Genomic DNA, 16,110 nt, shown 5'->3' with positions numbered 1-16,110 from the left:
GTAATTTAGATTGACATATAATGCCCCCGCCAACATTCATCAGATTGTTTGGGGTTTTTTTAATCTATACATTGGAATCAAATTTTGGTTTGAGTAAATATATTTATTGCAGTATCTTTTCAATTAAACAGGTAAACAGGATTGTGCCTGGCCTACTGTAATCAATGAGTCCACATTGGAGAGGGATTAGTGTTTTTTTTTTTTTTTTTCTTTTAAAATATTTCTTTTCTGTTTTGATTCTGCTGTAAATCTAAGAAATGTTTGTACATACTCTTTTTCTGCTGAAGAGACGATAGTTGTTAGACTCATTTATTGATATTAAGGTTTTTTTAAGAGACAAAAGATTCATCCTTTGCAGCTTTACATTTTTTCCATACAGTGGGTAAATTAAGTATCAAACACGTCATCAAATTTCTAAATAAAGATATTTCTAAAGGTGCCATTGACATGAAATTCTCACCAGAAATTTGTAACAACACATCCAGTCCATACATGCAAAGAAATCCAACCATGAATGTCCATAAATTATGTGTAAAAATGAGGAATGATGCAGGGAAAAGTATTGAACACACTTAATGAAATTTCTTTAACACTTTGTAATTTGTTTAATACTTTGTACAAAAGCCTTTTATTGGTGATGACAGCATCAGGATGCCTCCTGCATGGAGAAATTACTCACATGCATTGCTCAGGTGTGATTTTTTTTTTTTTTTTTTTTTTTGGCCTGTTCTTCCACACAGTCTTTAAATCCTGAAGGTTTCCTTGGGCCCCTGCTTTGAACTCTGGCCTTTAGTTCTTTCCATAGATCTTCAATTGGATTCAGGTCGGGTGATTGGCTTGACCGTCCTAGCAGCTTAATTTTATTTCCTTAAACCAATTGAGTTCCCTTGGCTCTGCATTTGGTATCACTGTCTTGCTGAAATGTCCACCCTTGTTTCAGTTTCATCATCCTGGTAGATGGAAACAGATTTTAATTAAAAATGTCTTGGTAATTTTTTCCATCCAACGGACCCACACCATTGATATTCCCACCTCCAGATTTCATTATTGGTGTTTTGGGCTAATAGAAAGTGCCCTTTGACCTCCAAACATGGTGTGTATTGTGGCATCCAAAGAGTTCAATTTTGGTCTCATCTTACCACACTATATTGTCCCAGTATTTCACAAGCTTGTATAAATATTGTTCAGCAAAATTTAAAAGTGCTTCATCATACAGTGGAGTCTTCCATGGTAAATGCACATACAGGCCATGGCAGTTCATTTCATTACTTATTGTTTTCTTCAGAACAATTGTACCTGCTGATTCCAGGTCTTTTCACAAGTGGTCCTTGGCTCTTGGACAGCTGATAGTTCTTTTCAGTCCTCTGTCTAAAATCTTGCAGAGAACACCTGGTTGTAGCTGGTTTATGTTGAAATGGTGTTCTTTCTAATTCCAAATTATGGCCTCAACATTGCTTACTGGAACCTTCATTAATTTAGAAATTCTTTTGTAAACAATGCCATCAGTATGTTTTGCAACAACAAGGTTGCAAATGTCTTAAGTGCGATCAATAGTTTTACCCATCATGGGATGTTTCTTGTGTGATGACTACAACTACTACTACTTCTTTTTTATATTATTTATTGGCTGTGTGACACCTTGGTAATGAAACATCTTTTTATAGGCCTTCAGTTGGGACTTTGTGCAAATTAATATCAGCTGATAAAGAGGCAGGCTTGCTTTCTAATTACTGATAGATTTCAGCTTGTGTCATGACTTCGATACCCGTTTGCACCTCTCTTTCTTCATGTGTTCAATACTTTTCCCTGTGTCATTTCTCATTATTACACATAATTTATGGATATCTATGGTTTGACTTCTTTGCCTGTGTGAAATGGATGGATTGTTACTGACATCTTGGGGGAATTTCATGTAAATAGCATCTTTCGAAATATATTTACTTAGAAAACTGGTGACATGTTCAATACTTAATTTTACCTATATGTATCTGACATTTAAGTCTTCAATTTTATATCAAGAATATGAATGCTATAGCAGTCACAGGGAATATTAATGCTCAATATAAATTTTTAAGAATTTACGGGGTCAAGATAGACTAGTTTGCAGCATTCTTGTAGTAAAGTAGTTTTGTTATATTATTGTTGGTTTAATCAGCAGATGCTTTCCTTTTTTCACTTGACATGTAGGAAAACGTGCTACGAGCATCGAGTTTCTGCAAAGCAATTTCCAGGCGGTTTTCCCCCTGCATGCAATTTGGATATCGCAATGTCTGAAGTGAACGTCTGCCCCCCTGTGAGTGGAAATCCCCCTCCACCAGAGGTCATAAATTCCAAGAGGCCTGGACGTGTAACCAATCAGCTACAATATCTGGAGAAGGTGGTGCTCCAAGCTTTATGGAGGCATCAATACTCATGGCCTTTTCATCAGCCAGTGGATGCAGTGGCACTGTGTCTCCCAGTAAGTAGTAAAATTGTAGTTGTAGCACTGCAGTAAGGCTGCAGTCATGTGTATTTAATGTTTGAACCTAAAACTGTCTTCATGAGCCACACTTCAGAAAGGCATGTTTTCATGTTCATGTCTTTAGGATTATTATACAATTATTACAAATCCTATGGATCTTGGCACCATTAAGAAGCGGCTAAAGAATAGTTACTACTGGCAAGCAGTTGACTGCATAGAAGACTTCAATACTATGTTCACCAACTGCTATGTGTACAACCAGGTAAGATGATAATAGTTATGTTGCTGTATGATAGCAAAATGTAACCACAAAGCACATTTCATATTCCTTCACAGAAGCAAGATGTACAAAAATCAGAAGTAGTCCTACGATGAAAAAAAGTTGGACAAAAAAATAACAAAGTCACACTTTTGTTTTGTGTAACTTTTGGTACTTAACAGTATTGGAATGCATCTCAGCAGTTTAAACTGTCACAAAAGCACATTTGCCTTTTTGTTTTCCTATTTAATGCATCATTTGTCTTTCCACAGCCTGAGGATGATATTGTTTTTATGGCAAAAACCCTCGAAAAGCTTTTTCTGCAGAAACTTTCTAAAATGCCTCAGGAAGAGTTTGTGGTAGAAGTCACTACAAAGGACCTACAAAAAGGGAAAAACTCTAATGCAGGTATGTTGCATGCCCCTAACTAGTATTGCAGGGTCATTTTGTCCTGTCTTATAATTTTTGTAAAATTTTAAATGAGAAAGAGAAACTTCAAAAATGATATTACGATGTTACCACAGGAAGATATTAAAATTGCACTGATTTTGTTCACCATATAAAAATTTGTTCATGTTTAACTTCATCACCTGTGATGCAGATGCATTAAAGCACCGATCCATCATGTCAGAGGTTGTTCTTCAGCAGACTGTGACAGTCATTCCTCCAGATGTCCCTCAGTCGAGCCTACCCATCCAGCTCTCTGCACAAACTGACTCAACACTAAGCACTGAAATGGTTTGCAAGCAACTTTCAGAATATACATAAAATCATGCAATGTTCTATTTAAGTAAAATGTGAGATAAATGTTTTACATAAACTTAGATGTACTGGTAACGTTCCTTATGCGATTGTCTAACCAAAGACCTCAAACAGTGCATGCATTTAATATAATAAGTGCATCATTGCATATAGATGATCATCATTAACGAATGATGTCAAAAGCTATTAATCATTATTGTTATTTGTGTCCCACTGCTTTTTTTCCTTTTTTAATATCTAGAGCAAAAAAGGTCTCAAGCGGAAAGCAGACCCCACCACCACCTCAGTGATCACCAGCAGTGAAGTCTCCCCTGCTGAACATTCAGCACCTTGTATGCTGATCTCCCGCAGAGGCAGTGGAAGGCCCATCAAGCGTCCTAAGAAAGACTTGCCTCTTTTTGAGGCCAAGAAGGTCAGACTGTCTGAGCAGCTCAGATGCTGCAATGATATCCTGAAGGAGCTGCTCTCAAAGAGGCACTCTGCATATGCATGGCCCTTTTATGTGCCAGTTGATGCGGCTGCTTTGGGTTTACATGACTACCATGATATCATCAAGCATCCCATGGACCTGAGTACTATCAAGGTAAAATGTCTGAGCTGATTAACTGAAGCATGTCATTTGATTTTCAGTATATGGTAGATCAGTTTTCTCAACAAAAAATGTTACTTCCTCAGAAAAAGATGGATCGACGAGAGTATGGAAATGCAAAAGAATTTGCTGCCGATGTTCGCTTGATGTTCTCCAACTGTTACAAATACAATCCACCTTCAAATGAGGTGGTACACATGGCAAGAAAACTTCAGGTACAGTTTATCAGTTTATTGATTTCTTAAATCAGTAGGACAATATTTAAATGTAAGTTTTGTTTTATGTTTACCTTCACATGCATTTTGCATGTCCTGAAAGCCGCATTCACATCGAATGAAATTCACTTGTCCGACATTGGTTGGTTGCTTATTGTTGGTCACTAGTTGATATGTCTTTTAGCAGAATTCTGTGCTTTTTTTTCTTCTTTTTAATTGAATGTCATTTGAATTACCTGCCTTAAAGTTGTACCCGCACACCTCAGCTTGCAAAATGGCATCGGCTTCCTTTCATCCCTGGTTGTCAAATTGCTGCTGTTGCTTCCTCCGGGGATGGGGCTCTGGGCCTAAAAAGCAAATGTGTTTTAGGTGCTAAACTTGAAATCTTAATTTTTACATCCATGTTTGCTCCTGAGCAGATTCCCACTTAATTGATTTATCTGCTGTTTGCTAACTTCTGAGAACATTGCAGTTAACAAGTGTTATATGATTTAAAACCATTTACAGTGTTGTATCATCATGAGCTACATGTACAAGACACTAAACAGAAGCACAACAACGGCATGCTTATTATATGTTAGAGCAGTAACTTGTTCCACACATACACTTTTTGAACCAGTTTAACCTCCTAAGACCCGAACTCTTCCACAACATGCATTTTTAATTTCTCTTTGATATTGGGGCCCAATGAATGTAAAAACAAAGAATTACCTGATTTTTTTTTTTTTACCTTATTTTTGTTTTTAAGAAAAATGAGAGCCACAAATGAGGATATTCATTTAAAATTTTGATAGAACAGTAGCAGTATAATGTCCTCGTAAGTGGATATCAGGCCCATGTAGAGCAAAATTGAGTATTTTGGTCTAAATAACCCAAAATGTGATGTCCACATATGTGGACGGCAGGTCCTAGGAGGTTAAATTGAACTCTTAAAAAAAAAACCCAGATAAATAGTTTTTCACTTAGTTGCAGCTGCGAAATGTTAAAAAAAACTAGTGTGGACTTTTAGGAGGAAAGTGTCTTTGCTTGTCTAACTATCCTGTGATTATGAGCAATTTTTGTACAATTGGGGAGGTTTACAATTTCTTTGTGCATGATGGAGCATTTTTGCCACTAATCATCCCCCCCAAAAAACAAAACAAAAGACCTTCAAATACAACCTATTGGTAAATAAATTGCTTTGAAATGCCCCTGTAGCAGTTGTATAGACTAACCTATGTCAGTTGAAGAATTACAGTTGGTGTAATTGCTAACAATACTGCAAAAATATGTTGTTTTAACAGGAAGTTTTTGAGGCCCGGTATCTGAAGCTTCCCCATGAAGCAGAGTCCTGTCAGTCATCACATCAGCAAGAAAGGGGAAAAGGAAACCGAAATGGAAGTCTGTCAACTTCAGAAAGTTCTGACAGCAAAAGCTCATCATCTGAGGAAGAATTTTCATCAGAAGAGGTAGCCATTCAGCTTGCCAATCTGGAGGCTCAGGTCAGTATTGCAAACACAGTAACAAGCAAGCTTTGAGAAATAAATCACTTCAGTGCTCTTTACTTAACTTAAATGGCTCCCTTTTCAGTTGAAGGCTGTCAGTGATCAGCTCAAGAAGTTTGTCCAGGATCCCATGATGAAATCAAGGAAGAGAGAAAAGCTGAAAAAGGAAAAAAGATCAAGGGAAAAGGATATAGCTCGACTAAAGAACAAATCCTTGAAATACAAATCTGTAGTTCAAAGAATCGCAACCAGCAGGAGCTCTTCCTTGTAAGTGAACCCCACTTAATCAATCAATATTTTTGTATTTTTTTTACCTAACATAAATTGTTGGGCTGTGTATGCTACTATATAAACTAAACATAAATATTTCATATGTATGTATAGGAAAGAAACCAGACCTCCTAATCTCTGTGAATCCATGGAAGATGAGGGTTCAGCCCCATTGGCACCAATTACTTACCAGGAGAAGAAACAGTTAAAACTGGACATCAACAAGCTGCCTGGTGACAAACTGGGCAAGTTGGTGAAAATCATCCACACCAGGGAGTCTTGTCTGCGAGATTCTACTCTGGAGGAGATTGAAGTTGACTTTGAAATGCTCAAGCCTTCCACACTGCGAGCTATGCAGAGGTTTGTCGCAGAGTGTCTGACTAAATCCATCAAGAATGTAACCAGTAAGTACAGCGTGACTTAATCAGAAAATACAAGTTGGTCTGCTAAACTTGAAGTCTCTTTACAGTGACAGTGCTTGCTTATCAGGTCAAGCAGTCAAAATCTGTACAGTAATTAACAACCCATTTAATGGCTTTTGTTTATTTTTACTACTTTCTGCCTTTTAAATACATGCTGAAGACATCAAATATATGAGGCAAAATGTATGGAATCATGTAGCATAAATAACTCTAAATAAGTCTTATATTTTAGTTTCCTCAAAGTAGCCACCCTTTGGTTTGTTGATAGCGCTGCAAACCCTTGGCCTTCACTCAGTGAGCTTCATGATGTAGTTACCTGAAATGGTTTTCACTTAAGTCTTGCCAGTCTTGGTAGCCAGGGATCGGTCCGCCTGGACGTCTGCTCCTGGCCGCCCCATGGACTAAGGCTCGGTCACCAGACGCTTGCCCTCGGGCACTCTCCCAGGGCCTAGCTCCAGGGCGGGGCCCTGGTAACCCTATCCTGGGCAGGGTGAACTGTTCCCTCGATGGTCTTCTGATAGGAGTCTTCTGAATCGCTCTTTGTCTGGTCCCTCACCCAGGACCAATTTGCCATGGGAGACCCTACCAGTGGGCAAAAGCCCCTCCACCACGATAAGGTAGCAATTCGCGGAGGGTGAGAAGTTCTGTAGAGCCGCTGCTTCATCACATCGAAAGGAGCCAGCTGAGGTGGTTTGGACATCTGACAAGGATGCCTCCTGGGCGCCTCCGGAATGAGGTGTTCCGGGCATGTCACACTGGGAGGCAGACCCAGGACACGATGGAGTTATTTTATTTCTTGGCTGGCCTGGGAATGCCTTGGTGTTCCCCTGGACAAGCTGGCGGAGGTGGCTTAGGAGAGGGAGGTCTGGGCTTCTCTGCTTGGACTGCTGCCCCTGCGACCCGCCCCCAGATAAGCGGAAGAAGATGGATGGATTGGTTTTCACTTCTTACGTGTGCCTTGTCAGGCTTCATTTGTGAAATTTTTGCTTCTTAATGGGGTTGGGACCATGAGTTGTGTTGTGCAGAAGTCAGGTTGGTACACAGCTGACAGCCCTATTTGACAACTGTTAGCTAAATGGTTCTTGCCATAGTATGAATTCTAAGTAAAGAGAAACAAGAGTCCATCATTACTTTAAGAACTGAAGGTCTGTCAGTTTGGAAAATTGCTGAAACAATCAAGTGTTGCGTGGAAACTAGTTCACATGAGGGCCGCCCAAGGAAAGGAAGACCAAGAGTCACCTCTGCTGCTGAAGATAAATTAATCCAAGTTAACAGCACCTGTCAATGGAGCCCAAATAAATGCTACACAGAGTTTCAGTAGCAGACACATCTCTACATCAACTGGTCAGAGGAGACTGCACAAACCAGGCCTTTATGGTCAAATAGCTGCTAAGATACCACCACTAAGGAAAAGCAACAAGCAGAAGAGATTTGTTTGGGCCAAGAAACACAAGGAATGGACATTAGACCAGTGGACATCTGTACTTTGGCTTGATGAGTCCACATTTGATATCTTTGGTTCCACCCGCCGTGTCTTTGTGCGACGCAGAAAAGGTGAACATATGGTCTCTACATGCATGGTTCCCACCGTGAAACATGGAGGAGAAGGTGAGATGGTATGGGGGTGCTTTGCTGGTGACACTGTTGGGGATTTTTTCAAAATTGAAGGCCCACTGAACCACCATGGCTGCCACAGTATCCTGCAGCTACATGAAATCCCATCTAGTTTGCGTTAGTTGGACCATCATTTATTTTTCAAAAGGACAATGACCCCAAACACACCTCCAGGATGTGTGAGGGCTATTTGACCAAGAAGATGGGAGTGCTGCACCAATTGGCCTGGCCCCAAAGTCACCTGACCTAAACCCAGTTGAGATGGTTTGGGATGAGATGGAGCACAGAGTGAAGGCGAAAAGGCCAACAAGTGCTCATCATCTCTGGGAATTCCTTCAAGACTGTTGAAAAACCATTCCAGGTGACTACCTCATGAAGCTCATCGAGAGAATTTGAGTTACTTCATACTTTTTTGTTTACTGCATTCCGTGTGTGTTCTTTCATAGCTTTGATGCCTTCAGTGAGAATCTACAGTGTAAATACTCATGAAAATAAAGAAAAACAATTTATTGTGGTGTGTCCGAACGTTTCACTCATAGTGTATATGCACTAAATGAATATTCTTATAATAAGATATTCTCAGTAGTTACAAACCAAAATTCCGCTCCACAAATGTATCTAGCATGAATTTTTCAATAATGGCTGAAGAGTAGGTTTTAAAAAAAAAATTCACTCACCAGTCTGGAAAATATTGTGAATTATACTGATATTTTTCTACTTATCAACACAAACTGATAAAATTATAGTATTTACAGCAAAATAATTAAACAATGTTATGTTAAATAGAAACATAATTTTGCAATTCTATTGTTGATGACCTGTATGTCTTGCTTCTCAGAAAAAAGACCAAAGCCCACAGGATCAATGCAGACTGCAAAACTAAAGGATGGCGGAACGTCTCAGACTGTCAGCAAAGACCAGCACTTAACTGGTAAAAAGAGGTCATCAGGTAAGAAACAGATTTGCTGCAATGGTACTTCCACATGTGGGACAGTGTAAAAATGTCAGTCTTGTGTTAACAGCTCAAGTCGTGGCCTCTCCTGATCTCAGCTGCTCCTCAAGTGGGAGCAGCAGCGGCAGCTCATCCGACAGCAGCAGCTCGAGTAGTCTTTCTACCGCCTGTGATGTCAGTGACACTGAATCAGGTCTGGTGCTGTCTTCAGCTTCTCTCTCTTTTTCCCCTTCTTTCTTACATGTTTGCCTTTTTTTCATTAATTTGTTTTATTTATTTATTCAATTATTAAGGTCTCTTTTCTTTTGTTTACATTTCTTACACACCTTTCTGTAATCTGTTGACATGGATGAGTCCTGCATGTTTGTACCAATGACAGCTGCAGTAAAGTCTCAGTCTTTTCGGGGGGGTTTTGTTTTGTTTTTTCATTGTTGATGTTTTAGTAGGCACTGAAGTGTGTTGCATAATAGTGGTGGCATAAAACAGAAAAAGCATAAATCATAAAGTAAATTTATGCGAGGCTGAAAAACGGCATCTCTGATGGGCGATTGGTGCAGTCGGGCATGTGTGCTCTCTCTGATGACAGGGTCTTATTGCTTTTTTTTTTTTTTTTTTTTTTTTTTTTTTTTAAGGAAAAAATAAATGAGAGCTTATGTAACAAACTATTCTTATTTTATGCCGCCAAGATATCTCAAATAGCTTGTTTTTCATGATGTTTGAACAGGAAACTTTAAGAGGCTGTAGCCTAAATTAAAGAAGTAAAAAATCTAATCATATGCTTACCAGCTACTTTTTTTTTAGGTATCCAGTCTTTAAATGATGACATGATGAATCCTGCTTCTGGGCCCAAACTACCCTGCGTTTAATAAGGCTGTTTAACACGTTTTAATGCTTTGTATCTTGTTCTTTTTAATCTCAAAAAGCCCCTAAAAACAGTCAGTGATCACTGTCAGCCTCTCTCGCTTTTTATTACCGCTATTCATTTCAAAGCTCAGATTTTAAAACCTTACGATGTAACTACAGTCCAGCCCATGCAGCAGTATATTAATGACTAACCTCGTATGGTGGATGGATTACCTCATTTGTTCTCCTGACTGAAGTTTGGTCCGTTTACAGCATCCTGCCATGCGACTGCATTTGTCCCTAACCATCGGGAACCCTCACGTTAACTTTTATCGAGTGGGAAAAAGTTAGCGTTAGTCCTCCAGCTTTACTGTTTATATTATGCTAACATAGCTGTGTAGCTAGCAATCACGTAGCACATCATTATATACCAGCTAGCGAAACTTCATTAACCCTACAAACATCACTGCTGTTGACTTTCCTGTCCTCATTTATGTCGGAAGTGATAGCAGAGCTGCATGTCTTAATTTGTTTCAGAAATCTCTCAGTCAGAACCTGGTATATTATATTTAGATGGAAACTAGCGAGCTAACTTCCTGCTAACTTCTAACTCCGTTAAATGTAATAAATTCTGTGTTCATGGATGCCTAGATGTTAAAATTAATTGTTACACCTGGTAGAGCAGCAACACTGATGATTCTATTACAGATGAAAGAATTTAGACAGTTTTTCAACTCTCAGTGATCCCGCAGTGATCATTTGACTTAAGGACCTGCAGCGGAGTTTGGACCCAGACATCAGACTTAAAGACCGGATACCTGTTCAGCTACTTATTAATATAACTATGTAATCAAGCAATCACATTGCAGCAACTTGGTGTATTTGGGCAACCACCTGTTTAAAAGTCCAGGTGAAAAAATGAATAATTAATTAACACTTGGAACTCTTTAGCTTTTTCTTGAAGGTTGTGTGAAAAGCAAATTGTTATAAATTTCATGGTGTCTTGTTTTTCCAAGTTATGGCACAAAATGAATTGTTATTGTCAATATTTTTCAGTGCTGCAAAAGAGGAAGCGGAAATCTAAAGACCATTGCCAAAAGGTTAACAAAAAGGTAAAAAGATTCTCTTTTTGCTTTATTCAAGAGATCAATGTAAGCTGGCGGGTTACAGTGAAAAGTAAGACTGTAATTTCTTCTTATGTCAAAGGTGAGACACGCTGCTGGTAAACAGATGTTGGGAGGAGCAGATTTGACGAAAGCATCCGTCAAGACTTGTCAGCTTCTTGTTAATGGGCAGTCTGTAAAGGAAGCAGACAGGGAAGGACACCCAGCACAGCACGATGCAGCGCTAACCTGTGATGACTTCACTTTATCGCCTCCAGGTAATGTTTTTGTCTTTACAAATGCAACATTTGTCCAAAAGTAAAAAAAGATTTGCTAGCCTCTTGAAAAGATCTTCCCACAAGATTCTTTATTTCTCAGTACTAACAGTCTTCCCACCGTAAAAAGTAAAGTGACAGTTGATTTTACCACCACCCGTTTACCTGGTAGGCCAGACAAAGAACTAGCTCCTCCTTACCCTCCCCCCGCTCCTGGTTTGGAATACTCATGCTTGCCTTTAGTTGGTTTTACTCAATAGTAGCACATGTGTGTTTAAATAAATGTGCAGAAATCTGCTTCTTGTGTCATTGTAATGAGTTGAGAATGAATTCCTGTAATTTACTGTTTGTCCAGATTTGTCTGCACTTTTATCCCCCATGGGATCTCCCATAGATCCACTGGACTGGGCTGCTGCAAGATTTGAGGTACGTCAAAAAAGGCACATTTCTGCACACAAAGGCAACTTTTACAAAATCTGCTTTGTAACAGCTTTATAATATTCCAGTTAAAAAATGAACATGAAAAATTTGGGGTAGATATTAGTCATATGTTAGGAAATATGTGTGGGCATGTGCTCCAACTACTATGAACAGGCCAAAGTCAGTTCCAGCAGCTGATTTAAAAAAAATAACATGCCTGAAATGATAATGAAGAGACCTTTATTAAAAACGTGTAGTCTAGCAGAATCTGCCATCTTTCCCAGCAGTTTAAGCCATGTCAACCACTCACCAGCTCATCCAAGTAATTTAGAGGCCTTCCACCCGAGGCTAGCAACTAGTATTCCTTTTCGAGCCAATCCAAAGGCTTCGGGTACTTGCCAGTACTGAGTAGGGATATGTTTTGTTTTTTTGGTTGTTTTTTTTTTTTCTCAGCAATTTTGAGCCTTCATACTTTGAGTGCAAGAGTTAGCCACGTGGAAAAAACTGTACCCACCCATTCCATGTGTCATAGTTGAAAGCTAAAATCGTATTTTTGTTTAGTACAGTTGCGGGCTGGCCCAAACAGTTGGCTTATAAAAGGTGTCATTTTTGCCTTGATTTTGATACCAGGCTCATCTTCTGCTCACAGTTACTTTGTCAAAACATTTGTCCAACATAGTCCTATATTAGAAAAAATGCAAGGTGTTGTAAATGCAGAACAACTGAACTTGTTAACAGTCCAGATCAGCGTATGCTTGAACTTCCAGTTTAGGTATATCATAAGTTAGACTGACATAACTGTAAGCAAACAGAATTACCAAATAAATATTCTGTTTCATGTACCTGGCTGCTCCAAGAGCTTCTGCTTGCTCTGCGTAGCAGACCTCAGTTTTTAAACAAAATTTTGCTTTTCCAGCAGGGTCCAGTGCTGTCCCCTCTTAGAGACAGCCCTCTGCAATCCAAAGATGAAATAAGACCCAGTAAGTCGCTTTAAATCACTTATTATTACATTACCATCTTTAAAAACTACCATTTTCTTCATAATGTTAGGAAATGTTAACTTTATGGCAGATTTCAGATACACTGCAGATCTTCCTGACAACCAGTTGATTAATGTGCCTAACACTGATGCTGCGAGTAAATCTGCTGAGGGAGAAAAACCCCAAATTCCCAAAAAGGTTGGTTTAATACTCCAGAAAACTGTCATGATCATTTATCTCACTTTTATGTGCTGATATAGCTAGAAATTATATCAATGTTCAAGGATGTGCTGCTTTTTATGTGCATTATTTCATTAGAAAGTGGTGCAAATACTTTCAAATGTGGTGTTTCCACCACCAGAAGGCATTAAATTATTACAACTTAACTTTTTTCGGTGGTTTCTCCCTCTAGTGGCCAAAACCTAGCTGGTTGATGCCAACAAATGTACACCAATGTTTGAAGTGAATGTATCTAAACATGGTGATTTCTCTTGCTTAGGATATTGTGGTGAAAAACACTGAGCCTTGGGTGAGATTGGGAAGACAGAGAGAGACGGTGATGCCACCTCCAATCAAGTCCTCAAAAGAGAGCTTCCAGATTTTTCGTGAAAAAGCACTGAAAAAGAAATTGTTGGATGAAAGCAAAGAGATCGAGGTTCCTGAAAAGACCAGGTGTTCACACAGTTAATAGTTAAAGCATTCAGTGTGAATTTAAATTAATATGTAGATTTAATTAAGTTTTTTGGCATACAGTTGTTGCCTTTTGGCCAAAGTTTTAAAGATGCCCAAACTAAATTGTGCAACATGAATGAGTGCCTGTATTGGTTGCTATAAGCCAAGATAAAAAAAATTTTCTCTGAAAGCATAATAATTGATTTAAAGAGAGCAAACTCGGTAACTAGGATATTCTCCTTCTAGCCTACAAGTCCCATGTAAATCAGAACAAAACCCACAGCCTGTTAAGGACGTTTCGGGTTTGCCTGGAAGTATTTGCACAGAAGGTCCCTTGGATGCTCCCAAACATGTTGAACAGCAAAAGTCTAAAGAAACGCAACCTCTAACCACACAGTCGTCTTTAGATAAAGAAAGAGAGCTGGCCCGCAAAAGAGCGCAGGAACGTCGCAAGCGAGAAGCAGTGAGTACCATCTGTTTCAGTAATCCATTTGTATCATTTCATTTGATTTTGGTAAAAAATATCATGTTAAACTGTTTTGCTGTTTCTTTTTCTCTTTTATATAGATGTCTGGTATCGACCTAACCTTGCAACGGGATGTCATGACTACATTTGAGCTTGAACTTTGAACTGGACAGAGATTTATCTGAAACGTGTTTGATGTCTTGATAGATTTTTTTTTTTTCCTTTCGATGCCTTGTACATGTCATTAAACCTAATAAAATAAATGCTTCATTTGTGGGGGTGGTAGTAATTTGAGCCCTTTTCAAACATCATTTCATCATACTGTTAAGAGTTGATTTTGTTAATGTTCACACAGAGAGTTTGATCAGACATGTCAGTGATGGAGGAAACTACAGTATACACACAATGTTTGCACTTTTGCAACAGGCATATTTTAATATGCTCATCTTTATTTAGTGGAGTTTTTGGAAACATTTTTTTTTTAGTTTTCTCTGCACGGTATGTCCTTCTGTTTGTTGTATAGTGCTGCTGAGAGGATTAAAAGAGGAACGTTTTAATCTTAATGCACTTTTGAAACTGTTGAGATACAAATGCTATTATGTACATGTTATTGCATCCCAAAGATGTGGGAAAGACCTGGTGAGATTGATGTTGTAAGCATTACGGAAACCTGACCAGGTGCCCTTTGGCACAACTTGACAAAATGTTGAGGCACTATCAGGTGAATGTAAAATCGTGCACATCTTAAAGGGGCTTTAAGTGCAAATGGATTTAGTCCTTACTTAGCATTTGATAAATGCCTACACTAGTGCCCTCTGGATTTTTGCCTGACTGGGGTTAAAGTGCCTTCATAAAAGAGTTATGTTTTTCTCTACTGTTCAGAGGTTGATAGATATGCATGGTAAGCTAGTTCATATACCATCTACTGCAGGTTCAATGCCACCTTGTTGCGTTGTCTACTTAAACGTGCAGCGGTTGTTCTGGTATTAAATGTTAATGTCCTGTAAGTGTTTACTGTGGTTTTGTTAATACTGACTTAAATATACTTGAAATGTAAACAGAACATTGGTTTATGTGTCAGAGTAGCATGTTTACACACTGACTTTTTTCTTCTTTCTTAAAATATTCTTGGATTTAAAAAAAAAAAAAAAAAAACCGAGCCAGGAAAAAATATTACAGTACCAAAGTTTTCTTTGTGCAATTGACTTCTCAGTTCCTTGAGTACTTGAAATGCCAAATATTGTGTTAGCTGTACGTGCACTGCACTTTGTTGTTCATGCAGTTTTTTCTTACTCAATAAACCTTTTTCACTAAATAGTCTGGATCACTTTATCAAAATATCAGGTTACTGTACAAATGCAGATGGTTCCCCATAAATCCATACAAGAGTTAATCATATGGTTACCAGCATGCATCACAACTACTGATAAGTTTGTTCTCTTTCATTAAGTTATGGTTACTGTGCTGCATGTTATGTCAGAGTGCAAAATAAAACCCAACTGCTGGCAGGGCAAATTAGCTAAAGGTATATTATTTAAACATTTTAATCTCCACACATACAATCTTCTACACTAATTATTTATTAAACTTGATGAAATATGAAGGAGCAACAGAACGTGAACTTGACGTGTGTGTGTGTCAAGTTCACGTTATTTATGCTGTCACTGATAAAGCTACACAAGAAATGATTAAACTTGAACTTTTATATTGTGCTTGATATTTAGCCAAGCACAGAATATATACTTTTTTTATGTTTTCATGAATACAGAAACATATCTAAGAATTGTTTCCATTCTTTGAATCAACCACGTGGTTCTTGGAGTTACTACATTCATAACTGCACTGGTAACAGTGCAGTCATGAATATTGAAAATCCATTAATTAGTGATGAGTTTTTAATAAATCAATTGGATTTAATTATAGATGAGGCTATTCTCTTAAATGCATTAAAATTAGAATCTAAATGTCTGAATGTTTTAGTAAATTTCTACAATATAAATTCGATGTAGCTGTAAATATGTTGTAGTATTCCCATAATAAAAAAAGAGGGGTAAATGTAAAAAATAAATAAATGACTAAAAAGGGGTAGAAATCAGTATTTGTGCTTAAGGCATATATAAACATATCTATTCAGTATAGGTTTACTATTGCATTATGTATTTTTTTTCTGTCAAGACCTTGATTAAAGTCTTGGATTTAAAAAAGAAACATCATGTAGGGTAGATTTAAAACAGGAACAAAACCCTGTTAATGAAATGCTGGTGCCATCCTTGCTTTTTAAGTAATGTGTTCAGTTAAAATGTTCCTCTCACAGCGTCTCTGG

The 16,110-nt window shown here is 38.2% G+C and overlaps 1 protein-coding gene across 1 annotated transcript; it reads left to right on the top strand.

The window, feature by feature from the left end:
- Window positions 1–2,266: 2,266 nt before the first annotated feature.
- brdt (bromodomain, testis-specific) lies at window positions 2,267–13,951 on the top strand. The gene is made up of 19 exons (XM_063467673.1): window positions 2,267–2,458; window positions 2,586–2,723; window positions 2,993–3,128; window positions 3,322–3,458; window positions 3,724–4,065; window positions 4,158–4,286; window positions 5,570–5,767; window positions 5,856–6,037; window positions 6,155–6,444; window positions 8,915–9,025; window positions 9,099–9,221; window positions 10,928–10,983; window positions 11,078–11,252; window positions 11,605–11,675; window positions 12,586–12,649; window positions 12,741–12,847; window positions 13,149–13,321; window positions 13,568–13,784; window positions 13,889–13,951. Exons 1-19 carry the CDS (start codon window positions 2,267–2,269, stop codon window positions 13,949–13,951), a joined length of 2,904 nt encoding a protein of 967 aa, XP_063323743.1.
- Window positions 13,952–16,110: the final 2,159 nt, after the last annotated feature.

The sequence above is a fragment of the Pelmatolapia mariae genome, linkage group LG23 (genome assembly GCF_036321145.2).
Source record: "Pelmatolapia mariae isolate MD_Pm_ZW linkage group LG23, Pm_UMD_F_2, whole genome shotgun sequence".
Taxonomy (NCBI): Eukaryota; Metazoa; Chordata; class Actinopteri; order Cichliformes; family Cichlidae; genus Pelmatolapia; species Pelmatolapia mariae.
The sequence above is the reverse complement of the archived record's forward strand: the minus strand, read 5'-3'. Positions and strand labels throughout refer to the sequence as shown.

Bases quoted from the DNA above. Each gene is read 5' to 3' on its own strand.
- brdt (XM_063467673.1), top strand. From the start codon at position 2,267: ATGTCTGAAGTGAACGTCTGCCCCCCTGTGAGTGGAAATCCCCCTCCA. The intron at 10,984-11,077 runs GTAAAAAGATTC...CTTATGTCAAAG, and splicing joins GCCAAAAGGTTAACAAAAAG to GTGAGACACGCTGCTGGTAA. The intron at 12,650-12,740 runs GTAAGTCGCTTT...ACTTTATGGCAG, and splicing joins CAAAGATGAAATAAGACCCA to ATTTCAGATACACTGCAGAT.